This window comes from Strongylocentrotus purpuratus, unplaced genomic scaffold (assembly GCF_000002235.5).
Source record: "Strongylocentrotus purpuratus isolate Spur 01 unplaced genomic scaffold, Spur_5.0 spur5_scaffold_1, whole genome shotgun sequence".
In the NCBI taxonomy this organism is placed as follows: domain Eukaryota; kingdom Metazoa; phylum Echinodermata; class Echinoidea; order Camarodonta; family Strongylocentrotidae; genus Strongylocentrotus; species Strongylocentrotus purpuratus.
The window spans coordinates 52,571,525-52,585,931 of NW_022145594.1; the positions used below are offsets into that span (position 1 = coordinate 52,571,525).

Consider the following 14,407-nt stretch of genomic DNA (forward strand, 5'->3'; position numbering starts at 1 on the left):
GAACATAGAAATACATAATTGAAGAGGTAAGAGGATCATAGATCTAAACTAAGGAAAAACAGGGAAATACATAAAGAAGGAAAGGGAATCTATCAGTTTAAAACAATTAAAGATAGATGACGAAGGAGAAAAGGATAGATTGAAGGAGAAACAAAGAAATACATAAAATAAAAGAGAAGAGGTTAGAATGAAGGACAAAATAAATACATACGAAGGAGAACTGGGGGATAGATTGAAGGAAAAACAAAGAAATAACGAAGAAGAAAAAGGTTATATTGAAGAAAAATGAAATACATGACAAAAGAGAAAAGGATAGATTGAAGGAGAAACAAGGAAATACATAAAATAAAAGAGAAGAGGTTAGAATGAAGGACAAAAGAAATACATACAAAGGAGAACTGGGGGATAGTATGAAGGAAACACAAAGAAATAACGAAGAAGAAAAAGGATATATTGAAGAAAAAAAGAAATACATGACAAAAGAGAAAAGGATAGATTGAAGGAGAAACAAGGAAATACATAATGAAAGAGAAGAGCGGATAGATTTAACCCGAAACAAAAAACGAGTATGTACACTGTGTAACACTGCTAAGGGTAATGCTAGACTCTGTCTCTAGTCGTTTGCGCAGTATATTTGACTGAAGTGGCTAAACAGTTGTGTAAAAAAAATATGCGCCGCCCGGCGAAACTCAGGCTGGGCTGGTGGCGCATATTTTTTTTTACACAACTGTTTAGCCATTTTCGTGAAAAAATTCCAAGAAGTGCTCTGGTGAAAGAGTCTAAGTCGTCAGCGCACTATGTGCAAGCCAATAGACCAGTTCACGGTTAGCACATTACTGCAATGACCCCGAATATCCACAGATCTTAAAAACATGAAGAGGTCCCACTTTTTACATTTTGAAATAATCACTCCTACAGCGATTGAGGTGCTATATAAATAGCCTTTGTTTCCCCTTTTCAAAGAATACTTCCACCTGTGTATCATGGATGGCACTGAATGTGCATGAATGAATAATGTTACATAACTTTCATGAACACGTATCCAGTATTTCGTCTCCGTGTATTTCAAAATTTGTTCTGCAATGACCTTTATCTGCTCATGCTCAGACTGCAACCGTGAACTGGCTTATTAGCAAGTACACCCATGACAGGGAAGGAAATTATAGAAAGGGGAAAACAAGGATAGTGAAGAGGATATGGAGAAGGAAAAACAAGGAAATACATAAGGAAAGAGAAGAGGATAAGTCAAAGGAAGAACATAGGGATGCATGATTGAAGAGCTAAGAGGATTAAAGATCAAGACTAAGGAAAAACCGTAGGGAAATACATATAAAGAAGGAGAAAGGGAATCTATCAGATTAAAACAAAAAAAATAGATGACGAAGGAGAAAAGGATAGATTGAAGGAGAAACAAAGAAATACATAAAACAAAAGAGAAGAGGATAGAATAAAGGAGCACAAAAGAAATACAAAACGAAGGAGAACTGGGGATAGATTGAAGGAAAAACCAAATATAACGAATGAGAAAAAGGAAAGATTGAAGAAGAAAAAAAATACATGACAAAAGAGAAGAGGATAGATTGAAGAAGAACACAGAAATACATAATGAAAGAGAATAGAGGATAGATTTAACCCGACACAAATAACGAGTATACATGTACACACGTACAGCTCCAGCAATCCAACAAAACTGCTAAGGGTAATACTAGACTCTGTCTCTAGTCGTTTGCACAGTATATTTGACTGAAGTGGCTAAACAGTCGTGTAAAAAAATATACGCGGGCTGGTGAGCATAATTATGAGTCTGTTGATAACGCCATCTTCGACGGCTTGGATCAAGTGTGGGGAAATTATAAAGGACCGTGCAGATTCTGGACTACAAGCATCACCGCCTGGCTGCCGCCACTAAAACTTTAAGCATCTCCGTACGGCGACCGCCAGCTGGAAACTTTAAAGTTGCAACTTTAACAACCTATTTTTGGCGGCAGCCTGGCTGAGCCAATTATAGACGTGCCGCCAGGCGGGGGGTGGATGGGCCGATTAAAGATTCTGGGGTAAAAGTCAGATCCCAGCCTGGCGCAAGCCGGCTGGGCTAATAAGTGAAAATTAATTGCACCAGCCAGGCTTCGGGCGGAATTGCAGCCTCGATCCGCCAATACGTGAGGCGGGAGCCAGCTGGTATCGATATTTTTGACGCCTCGCCTTAGTTGATTGTAATTCGCACATTTTCACTCCCAGTCATTTTTCGATGTTATATTGACCAACCTGTCAAGTTAGTATATATGTGCCGTCATACCGTATCCTAGCAACCCTGCGCGCAATAACACGTACCAATTGTTTGAATTGTCTTAGCCACGCGCATCTGTCGCGGAAGGCCGGGCGGCTTGAGAAACAAACAAGGCGTGAGATCACAATTATACTTGATTTTAGATAACAAAGTGTCATAAAGGCTATCTAACAGATATGGACTGGTAGGATGTGTAATATAACATTTCTTGACCACACAGGAGTTATGTTTTCTCTCGTGATCATATTTCCCTTTACGAAAGAATAACTTCCTTTGGCGGTCCAAAAATGGTTATATTACACACCTTATCAGTCAATATCTGTTAAATAATCGTCATCATAGTCCCTGTGTGGATTTCTAAAAGTATAATGACGATAAAAAGTATCCAGTACATTATTTTATCAAATATATTTGTACTATTCTATAAGTATAACTGGCATGCCATATTGCAGTTGTTATAAATGTTAAATACCACATCAGGACAATTACCCCTGGTCAATCATCCCCTGGAAAATTACCCCCCAGAAAAACTACACCCAAAGGACAATTACCCCCTGTCCTCCACAAGCTTTCTGATTGTTCAGGAATGCCTAACTTGAACTAGCTCGTGATCGCGTTCTTAAAAACTGATAGATGAATTCCTGCCCTACTTAGGTCATGTATGTATCTTGCAGAGCCAATGAATTGATTAAATTTTGAGGGTTACGAGCTCAAAGGTCAAAGGTCACATGGCTCATTATGTATGCACAAATAGTTTGTGATCGCGTTATCTCAAGAACCAATCGATGGATTCCGCCAAATTCAGGTCATGTATGCTTCTGGCAGAGCCAATTAATTGATTGGATTTTTGGGTCACAAGGCCATAGGTTAAAGGTCACGGGGCTCATTATGTATTCAAAAATAGCTTGTGATCACATTATCATTAGAGCAGATGGACAGATTACCATGAAACTCGGAACATGTATGTATCTTGCTGAGCCAATGAACTGATTAGATTTTGGGGTCATGAGGTCAAGGTCAAAGGTCATGGGGCTCATTTGTATGCCAAAATAGCTTGTGTTCGTATTATCATTAGAACCGATGGATGGATTACCATCAAACTCGAGACATGTATGTATCTTGCAGAACCAATGAACTGAGTAGATCTTGGGGACATCAATCAAAGGGTCACACATGTATATCTGAGAAATAGCTTGTAATCACAATATTCTGAGAACCTGTTAATGGATTACAATCGAACTTGAATTGCCTGTGTTTTGGTTTGTAAAATTGCCGTATGGCGGATCGAGGCATCATTTATGAACTGCGTGCAGTCGAACATCTATCTAGTTTTTACGAGTCTTGCGCATCTTTTAAAACAAATTTTTCAAAATTGAATATGTACCGTTAGGTCACGTGACCTTTTGTTTAAAATGTCAGCCCCCAAAATCACTAATTTTTGTGACTTGCATGTGTACAAAGCATACATGGAAATATTATTGTTAAAGTTGATACTCTAAGCAAATAAATGTCCCTTAATTTGTTACCTACGGCAAGTATATGTTATTTTTAAGTATTTCAATTACTTAGTATATCACAAAAAAATTCTGTCTACTCGAAATCCTCAATTGAAATGTCTAAAATATCCGCCTCTCTTTGCATAGAAAATCAGTCACGACGCTGGTCTACTATTTATGACCTCACGTCTGGGAGAGAGTATATTCACGTACCCGGATGTTCCATAGCAAACATGTGCAGAGTGATACGATTTTCTGCATATTTTTGTTTCAAAGGCTGAAAAGTCTAATAAATCATAATTCTATGTACAATTCTTTACCTTCCCCTAGTACTTCATAGTATTAATATCAATTCCCCTTTTAAAAATTATGACATATACATGCCAACGATGTGCTATTAGTCGATATTTTCACCATGTAATTTTTGTTTTGGTGTTGAAATCGGCCCAGGCACGGAGTGAACAGTAGCTGCCTACCCATGCACAGTTCATTACCATACACTACAGCGATCTCCCGATGGTTTCCAACTAGCGCACGTACGTTCCATCACAAGCAAGCAGCGCCTAGAGCAGCGGCTTGGTCTTACCTCCCGATTCTGCTCGCTCCACGAACGTTCATGCAAGAGCCGCATCACTCGCCAAAATATTATAGAGGAAGCGCGCTTGCATGATCTCGTTCAAGTTTGATATTTTACAACATAAAATGTTTAACTGGTACTGTATCCTTTTTTGAGGCAGTCACACACATCTATGATAAGTACTATCATAGTTCTAGACCTATTCGTTTTACAAAACTGCTCATGTACATCTGATGACAATATAATGCATCCGCCTATTCATAAGTGCACGATTTAACTTTAATTCCTAAGCAGTAAACTCGTCTTAAATCTCTACCAAATAGGTGAATATGAGGATATAAAAAGAAATCAGCGACTGGAAAATGCTGCTTTGTTATTCTTCATTCAAATGAAAACAGAAAATCCATCGAATATACTCCTTAACAACAACAAATCTAAGCTCTGACAGGATAGCATTTACGTAGGGATATCACTGCCATTCACTCTCACTGAGCCAATGACTCCCGTTCGTGACGTCACGGATAGAGGCCCGACTCTACGTGCACTTCCGGGTTTCAGACTTAGATATTTTGGTAGAGTTTACTCGAATAAATTCATTATTCTAAACTTGTTTTGTCGGGTGGACACCATTTGGTGTTATTATGGGGGTTAAAAGCTTTCTATTTATGTAATTATCTCAGTATTTGGGATTGTCTTAGAGTATCAACTTTAAACGGGGGCCATAATCCCCCCCCCCCTCCCCCTTGGTCCTAGAAATTGCCCTGCCTCATTAAGATTAAAGGGCAAGTCCACCCTGATGATAAGTTTGTTTTCGGGGGTAGCCACAGTGGTAATTTTCCAGTTGGGAATTTGCTGGAGGGTAATTGCCCAGGGATTAATTGTCCTACAACCGTTAAATACATGTGTCTTCCTTCCTGTTGATGAGAGCTTAATTATCCCACTCTTTACTTTTTATCATCATAGTCCCTGCTTAGATTTTCCAAAAGTATAAAGATGATAAAAAGTATCCAGTACTATACATTATCTTATCAATATATTTTTACTACTATTCTATAAGTATAACTGTCATGCCATTGCAGTTGTAATAAATGCTTAATACTGTATCAGGACATTACCCCCTGGACAGTCACCTTAGAGGACAATTACTCCCCGGAAAAATACCCCCAGTGGCGGATCCAGAGGGGCCCGGGCCCCTACCCCCTGGGGAAAAAATGTGTAAAAACACGTTAATTTTACCTTTTTATGGCGATGGGCCCCCTCCCCTGGTGCTCAAGGGGGGGGGGGGGTACGATTTTTCAAATTTTCGAGGGCAAAAGTAAAAATAGTGCTTACTAACCCCCCCCCCCCCCCCCCCCCCCCCCCCCACTGAGCGTCTTATCAGCCGGCGCCATTTAAAAAAAAGAGAATTATCGGTCGGCTATTTCGCCACTAAATATTTTCTCAGAATTGGGCCCCCCTCCCCTGCCGCCAGCTGGATCCGCCTCTGCCCCCCCCTGTTAATTAAAGGAGTTGTGCATCCTGATAATTAAGTTAGTTTAAATATAAGTAAAAACAAAATTCAGTCTAGTTAGAAATGGCATTTTATGTAAGGGGAAATAAATCGGGCCATACAATATGCGCACATATTTTACTCTAGGTGATCTTGTAGCTTTATTTTTAAATAACTATCATTAAAACATGCAAATATCATTTTTGTGTGTTGATATAAATTTAAGTAATTTTTTTTCCATATAGGTACATACGCCCAGGTGCTCTATCATCCACCTCTGGGGAAAATAGACGGTGAGTTTTTATTTCTATTGTAAAAAGTTTAAGGGAAGTAAAAATAGTTTTCAATTTCTCATATATTTTCTGTTTTGGAGCAAGGAGTGGGCATTTTCCACTTTAAGAAACCTATTTCAAAATAAAAATCCGGCACCACAAATAATGTACAACTCAAGGGCCACATAGCTTTCGTATCTACATACATATTAATGATAATTAAATCAATTGAAATACAAATCCTTGAGAGCGTTTTCTTCTTCACTATGACTGGTTTCAATTTTATTATGCCTCCGTTACAAAGTAGCCGGAGGCAATTATGTTTTCTGGTGGTCCGTCCGTCCGTACGTCCCATTCTCATGATGACGCTTCCTCAAGAACCGATTGATGGATTACCGCCAAACTTGGATCATATATGTATCTTGCAGGGCCAATGAACTGATTAGATTGTGGGGTCCTGAGGTCAAAGGTCATGGGTCTGATTATTTATGCAAAACTATTTTGTGAATGCATTGACAATACTGATGGATGGATTACTATCAAACTCTTGCAGAGCCAATGAACTGATTAGATTTTACGGTCATGAGGTCAAAGTTCAAAGGGTCATACATGTGAAAAATAGCTCTATGCAGGCGGAGGCATTATTTTCGACCGCGCGCAGTCAAAATTTCATCTAGTTTCTTTCAGTGAATACAAAAAAAAATTTACAAACAAATGCAATAGCTCGATTGTAACCTTCCCGAGAGCGTATAAAAACAACTATGTTTCGAAAATTAAAGCAGTCATTAATACTTTCATATACCGAAAAAGGGTCATAGAATACATGTGCGACTTACCAATCATGGTAATCAAGTTTGTTTACGCTATCGAGACAGCAGACAGTGTAAGAGCACAATTAGGTACATATGTGTGTGGGACTATGAATTCAAGTAATTCATCTACTAAATGACTATAACAGACAAGAAACAAGTCAAAGGTACATGTAAGGACAAGAATCAGTGCTTATCACTAATATAACAGAAATATGTGCATGAAATACCATCAGGAAAGCTATCTAAATTTGTCAGAAATTAGTACAAACACACCAAAATCAGCGCTGCAATGACGCACAAAACGGCGTAGAATTCAACTTTTCATCCACCAAATGAATTTAAACACTTGCATTATACAATCTTCAATACCTGTATCACCGTTATCGCATGCAATAAAATCACAATCTATATCTAGACCTAGATCTACGGCTAATAATAAAACGTAGGGCCTACCCTGTAGGTGTTTATGCTGTCTATCGACCAATTCTTCGCACACACACACAATGTATGGTATCCGCGATCGCTCAAACCAGTTTTTAAACAAGACTGAACTATTCCCGGTAACTTGAATTTTACTCTTGAACTATTACATCGGCGTGGCATTTTTCGTTTATTTACGGGAATGGCTAAAACCATGACTGCAATTTCGACCAATCAGATGGCTGGATTTCTTAAGTGAGGTATATTATTAAAATCATGTCACGACAATCTCTCCATTTGTACTATATTGTACACTTTTGAGTTCCCCCTTTTCTGTGGCCGAGTTGAACAGTTTCTTTAAATTTGGTGCCTGTCTCCTACTTGAAACGTATTTAGCTTTCCCAAATATGTTTTTGAGATGAGAATCTTTAGTTAACTCATATCCTGCCATGAGGCGGCATGCACGCTACCGCTATATAGTGCATCATGTAGACACGTGAGCGCGCTTTCGATTGGCTGCTAATTCACGCGAGCGAGCTACCGCTTCGCTGCTTCATGCATGTTTGCTCTTATTCGTAATGGCAGTTATTATTCATGCCCATTGTACTGTGCTGATGCTTCCCATCAGATTATCTCAAAATAAACTTGGCACAGGGGGTATTTGTGGTTTGGCACAATGGGGTTTAGCCCTATGGCTGGATTTATTATGGCAGGATTAGAGTAAAAAGGGGGAAGAATTGTTTGATACTGTTTGAAAAATTCCAACTATATTTTCTTATTGTTTCGTTGCATTTGTTTGTAATTTGTAATTTTGAATAAGATGTAACAATATGAAAATATAATGTGATAATTCTGTTACCAAGCAACGCGCAATTTTAGCGCAATGCGCTCATACACATTGTTTGTATATTCTAATTTGTAATTTTAAATTCACTATCAGAAAAAATATAATTGAAACCGGTCATAGTGAAGAAGTGAACTCCCAAGGATTTTAATTTCAATTGTTTAAGTTATTATTTGTATATTAATTGCCATGACAGACGATTATCCAAATTGAATTCTTCACTCTCTTATATATAGTAATATATGTACATCTTTTATATTGAGTACTATGAACTGCAATAAAATTTTGATTTATTTTTCATATAGGAATTATTTCTTATTTCGAACTGGAAAAACTTGTCGAGAAGTTAGACATTGGATCTTTGAGTGAAATTGTGGCGGAGTTGATAGAGGAATTCAAAGGAGAACCGGTTTCTAAACTTATTAAAGCTGATCCCTATAAACGCTTGTGCGAATGGAAGGAGAACTCGTCTGGGAGTGCCATTTTGCTCTACGCTGCAATGGAGAAAAATAATCTTGAATATGAAGGTACCTCTTCTTATATTACATTCATTCTTATTTGTTTATTAGAATACCATTTCTTATGGAGAAATTATTATTATATTATAAATTATATTATATTATTATATTCCTACTTGTTTATTAGGGTCAGTGTCAGGAAAAGAATGAATTCAGAAGACCGTAGTTTATTCTCTTTCAAATAAGAGACGTCTTTTAAGGAGTTTTATTTAATCTGTATACTCAGAACCAGAACAATACCGGTCCCTATGGGCATCGACTGATTGCTAACCCAACAACTAACTGCACACGCCATTGCAGTTTGTCTATGATTACGAAAAAGAAACAGGGAAAGACTGAAACAGATTGTCCATGACAGCACCAAATTCAAACCAATGTCACTGTCTTCTGTGCCACGCAAGACACGTCCGATCCAGTTCAAGACATGCGGTCGATGGTGGTCTTGAGATCACACCAGGTTTTGGCCATCAATAGAGGAGAATTAAGAGTTCCAAGTCAAACCATTGTTCAACCTCCATTCAAAAAGGAGGTAGAATTCAACGACATGGCTGCCAAAGAATCTTTCGGGGGTATTATCGATTCTAATCTAGACTAAAATACGCAACGGTTATTATTGGGTCGTTGCTACCGAGGCACCGGTGTGCGGGGGGGGTGGTACTCTTAGCTGGCCCCTCATGAATCCTCAAAAAGGGGCTTCCCCGACTCTCACCTGGATCGACTAGCTCAAAAGAGTAGCGGCGCAGAGGTGGACCACCCAAGGCATATTTGCCAGGACCCTCCGGCTGTCCAGCGAGTTAGTAGTACACCTCCTCACTGCCCAGCCTGTGTTAGCACAAGAGGTTCCTCCATCATCCTTTTCAAGCCTATTACCTATCGAGCCTTTGTCATGTAGGAAGACGCGTCGCGAGACTTACGAGAGTAGACTAGGCGGCTGGACGCGGCGGTGCATGTTTGTCCTAGGCAAAGGGGATTTAGATGGAAAGCAAGTATCGAGGATAATACAATCATCCTAAGGGAACTTATCTCGAAATCAAAAAAGAATGAGGAAGAATCATATTATTGTTGAACCTCAATGGAGACGGACGTACTGCTGTAACTCTCTTGCTTTTTGGCCACCGCCCTACCCTTGTTCCCGGTTTTCTGACTTTCATTTCCATATTTTCGTCTAATTTCATATGCAGTGACATTACTCAGTGATATTACCTATAATAAACACGGATTTCGGAGTTGTTTTTTGGCGTCCTTACGTTAATTTGTTTGTTGTCTTACAACCGAGTAGTCAGCACGGCAAACCGCACGACAAGGCAAAACAACGATCGAACCACTGCCGCCCATCACACCCAACCCGCTTGCTTCGATGCCGGCCAACACGTGGCAGACACTAGCGAAGTAGAACCCCCCGAACTCACTTTATCGGACATTCACCAGAGTATTACCAGCTCTTCAGCTATCCTAAATGCTAAGCTCGATTCACTTACGCGAGAGAGTTTTCAGTCATCACAACAAAACTTACAGATTTAGAGAATTCTGTAACAATGAATTCTGACAAGTTAGCCGAAAAAGAGCAGAAAAAGCTTCCCGACATAGAAAGAAAGATGGCCAACGAAATCTCTAAGCTCCAAGACAAGCTGACGCTTATGGAAATTTATGGTCGTCGCACAAATCTCCTCTTCTATGGAGTGATGGAACCTCAAAATGAAGTCGTCATGCACACGCTTCCCGATACGTTCATCTACCTTGGCATCCACGTCGACAACGCCGCAAACATCGCCATAGTGAATGCCCATCGCCTTCCCCGGCGCGACAACATAGCACCAAATCAGGCCAGCTGACCACCGGCCCCACGCGCCATCATCGCCAAGTTTGTCTATATGGAAGATAGAAATAAAATTCTTGCCGTGTTTGATGAGCAACGCCAGCCACGGGATTCTGGCACAGCCGGGCCTGGGCCAGACCGACAAGCCCGAAGGATCACAGTCCGTACCGATCTTCCACCCGCCCTCAAAGCCAGAAGAAGTATTCTCGCCAACATTGCCTACACTCTACCAAAAGAGAAAAATGTGTCAACAAAAATATCTGTGAGTGGAACCAAAGTGTTACTTCATTGGAAAAAAAAGGGAACCGGAAATTGGAATCTCCACAGAGACTAGAACTTGTTGTTCAAGAAGGATCGATAGGGCTACCTCTCTTGTAAGCGTCTACATGACTGTACAACTAGTTTTTAATTTCCTAAAAGTAAAACTGATCTCTTGCCTTTAAGTTCTTTTTATATCCTATTAGCCCTACTTCTTTCAGTAAATGTACCTCTCACCATTTACTACAGTTATGTTATTCAAATGATATCAAACTTAGATATCTTGAAGCCCAAGATGCGGCGTACAATTTCATTTTGAAGTCTTAATTACATTTAAACTGCCACATGCACTAGCTGTTCTAAATCCTAACTGACAATTATTTACAACTTGCGGTAGCCTAGCTCATTTGAGTTATTCTACCTTTAAAGTGGCGCTACCACTACTGTACGTACTTGTAAAAATGACAACATATAACCTTTTAATAAATCGATGCTTTTTTAATATAAATCAACAAACAAGCAATTCTTTCTCTCAGTAAATGTATCTCTAAAAATTTAGATGGTAGATTATTATTGATTGGCAGGTAGTATATTGCACAGGAAAGACTTGAGGTGAAATTTACACTTGCAGAATTTTGTGTAACATACAAGTTTGGTGCTATGTACCACAGTAGAATGCAGAAATTGTTATTCTAAGTTAATTGGTATCAAATTTAGATATCTTGAATCCCAAGATGTGGCTTAAAATTTCATTTTAACATTTTGTTCATGTTTAAACTGCCACATGCATTTTTATCTCAACAACTTTAAAACTCGCAGTAGCATATTTGAGTTATTCTACCGTTACTACCACAACCATGTACAAATGACAATGTCTAACCTTTGAACTTAAATGGATGCTTATTTATGTGAATCAACAAACAAGCAGTTCTTACCCTCAGTAAAACATTTACTAAATTTCATGTTATTACAATGTTCAACGATATCAAACTTAGATATCTCGAACCCCAAGTTGTGGGTTAAAATTTCATTTTGAATTCTCTGTCAAAGTATAAACATTGACCTGATTATTCTGTATAACTTGATGTAGCGAAGCATATTGAGTTATTCTATCTTTTGAAGTGGTACTACCACAACCATACGTATTGTGTATTTAAAAAAGTGGGAATAAATGTCAATAATTGAAGAAAAAAGGGGAGGAAAATCCTTGTTGATTTTACTGTTCTGATTAACCCATAAAAGTCATCTGTACGACGCATTATGCATGTAAAATCCATGCCTGCGAACGGGAGGGGGGGGGGGGGGGTGGGTGGCCAAATTCAAATCAAGAGCTTGCATATATTTCTGCTCATCATGTTCGCAAAGTATAGGAACATTGTATGTTTTATTTTAAGTCTTTTTTTTTTGTATGCCGTGGTCAAAAGCATTGATTAAGGTGTTCTGTTATTCCCTATGTATTTTTCTTGCCATGCCATACGCATACCTGAAGTGGTGTATACAAATTGTGTTTAAATGTACCAAATGTCAAATTCCTAAATTTTTGAGGTTGATAAGTAACAATAGCTCAGCTGGTATTTTTGTTATACGAACTAGTCACTTTTAGTTTATTTACTTCTGTGCTTATTCTTCTGTCATGTATTCTTCTGTCTTTTTTTCTTATTCAGTGTTCTTTACATTCAATGCCTAGAGTTAAACAGATTCCTTAACAACTACTCACTTCGCCAAAATTTCTCTGTTATACATGTATATGATGAATGATGTAATTAACATGAAAAACACTCAAGATGCCACAATAAATGTTAACTTTATGAATAGTGAAGAGGGTGACAACTCAGACATAGCAGCATTTCTAAATTCAACAACTCCTGAATTGCAGCTTGAAATCGATTCTAATGAGATTTTTCCTCAGCATTTGTTTACTGGTTACCTCCTAGAAAAAGAGCTTACGTCATCATCCTATTCAAATTCTAACCAACTCTTTGCCTCACATTTTAATATCAGGAGTCTTAGCAAAAAATTTGATCAGTTCCAGCTACTCATTAACGATTTAAAATGTAATCACGGAGTCATAGGTGTTTGTGAAACCTGTCTTAATGAATTGTCACCTTCTTCACTATTTGATATTCATGGTTACAGACTTATAACCAGTGACAGGACCAATAAAAGGGGAGGTGGAGTTGGTTTTTATGTCCCAAAAAACTTGAACTGTGAGGTGTTAGTTGAATTTAGCCATATGTCAGAAGCCATCGAAAATATCTTTATTGAAATTAAAGTTCCAAACAAGGGTAATTTAATGGTTGGAGAAGTATATAGGCCGCCGAATTCAAACCCTATTGAATTTATTGAATCACTTCACGCCCTTTTATCAGAGAAATACTTTGAAAACAAGACATGTATTATTATGGGCAACTTCAATCTCAATATTTTGAAATGTCGAGATAACCACAACTGTCGTGATTTTCTCAATTTGATGTTGTCTAAATCTTATATTCCTCTCATCAGGAAACCCACGAAAATATACGATGTTACTTTTACACTTATTGACAATATTTTTGTAAACAATCTATCTTCCCTAGTCACTTCTGGTATAATTGTATCTGATGTTACTGACCATTTTTCCATTTATGCTCTCATATCTTCATTCATGACAAAGAATTCTGATCGTTCGCATACTCCTAATATTCGTGTAATGTCAGAAACAAATCTCAATAGACTTAGGGAGAGATTGAGATCTGTTGACTGGTCACCTGTTTACAATCATAGTGATGTAAACATTTTGTATGAAAACTTTATTTTATTTATTAACATCTAACTTAAATTCAACCATACCTCTTCAGAAATCAAATTTTTCCAACCATAAAAAGATTCCTAAAAGTCCTTGGATCACGAAGTGTCTCCTTAAGTCTATTAATAGAAAAAATAAACTCTTCTATAAACACAGACAAAATCTGAATGCTCGAAATAAGGCTCAATACGCTCATTACCGTAATGTCCTCACATCGTCTTTACGTTTATGCTAAACAATTGTATTTTTCACGCCAGTTTGAAAAGTACAAATTTGATATAAAGAGTATGTGGAGGGTGATTAACGAGGCTTTAAAAACTAAAAACAATACCGATCCCCCTAAGTACATGTATATTCTTAAGAACAATTGCAAAATCGATGATTCCTCAGCCATGGCTGAGGTATTCAATGACTTTTTTGTGAATATAGGACCGAATATTGCCAATACTATTCCAAAGTCAAATTTAGAGTTTCAAAATTTTCTAAAAGCCCTTAACCCTCAGTCCCTTTTTTCACACCAGTTCTAGAGATTGAAATCAAAACTATTAACCAATCTAAACACGAAGAAGGGTTCGGGATATGATGGAATCACAAATTTCCCTCTTAAAAATATTATTGATGAAATAATTTCCCCTCTCATATTCATTTTGAATTTGTCTTTAACCACAGGCAAAGTCCCACAAAATATGAAAATAGCCAGAGTCTTCCCTATTTTTAAAAAAGGTCAAAAAGAATCCCTCAATAATTATCGTCCGATTTCACTCTTAACATCCATTTCTAAAATCCTTGAAAGGTTGGTACACACCCGAACGCTAAATTTTATTACCCATAGC

At 38.1% G+C, this 14,407-nt stretch overlaps 1 protein-coding gene across 1 annotated transcript in view; it reads left to right on the plus strand.

The window, feature by feature from the left end:
* Nucleotides 1-14,407, plus strand: part of LOC105438580 — a 43,401-nt gene that overhangs the window by 20,500 nt on the left and 8,494 nt on the right. Inside the window, exons 5-6 of the mRNA XM_030978938.1 lie at nucleotides 6,095-6,142; nucleotides 8,503-8,724. Coding sequence (XP_030834798.1) covers nucleotides 6,095-6,142; nucleotides 8,503-8,724 — 270 coding nt within the window. The remainder of the gene's footprint in view (nucleotides 1-6,094; nucleotides 6,143-8,502; nucleotides 8,725-14,407) is intronic.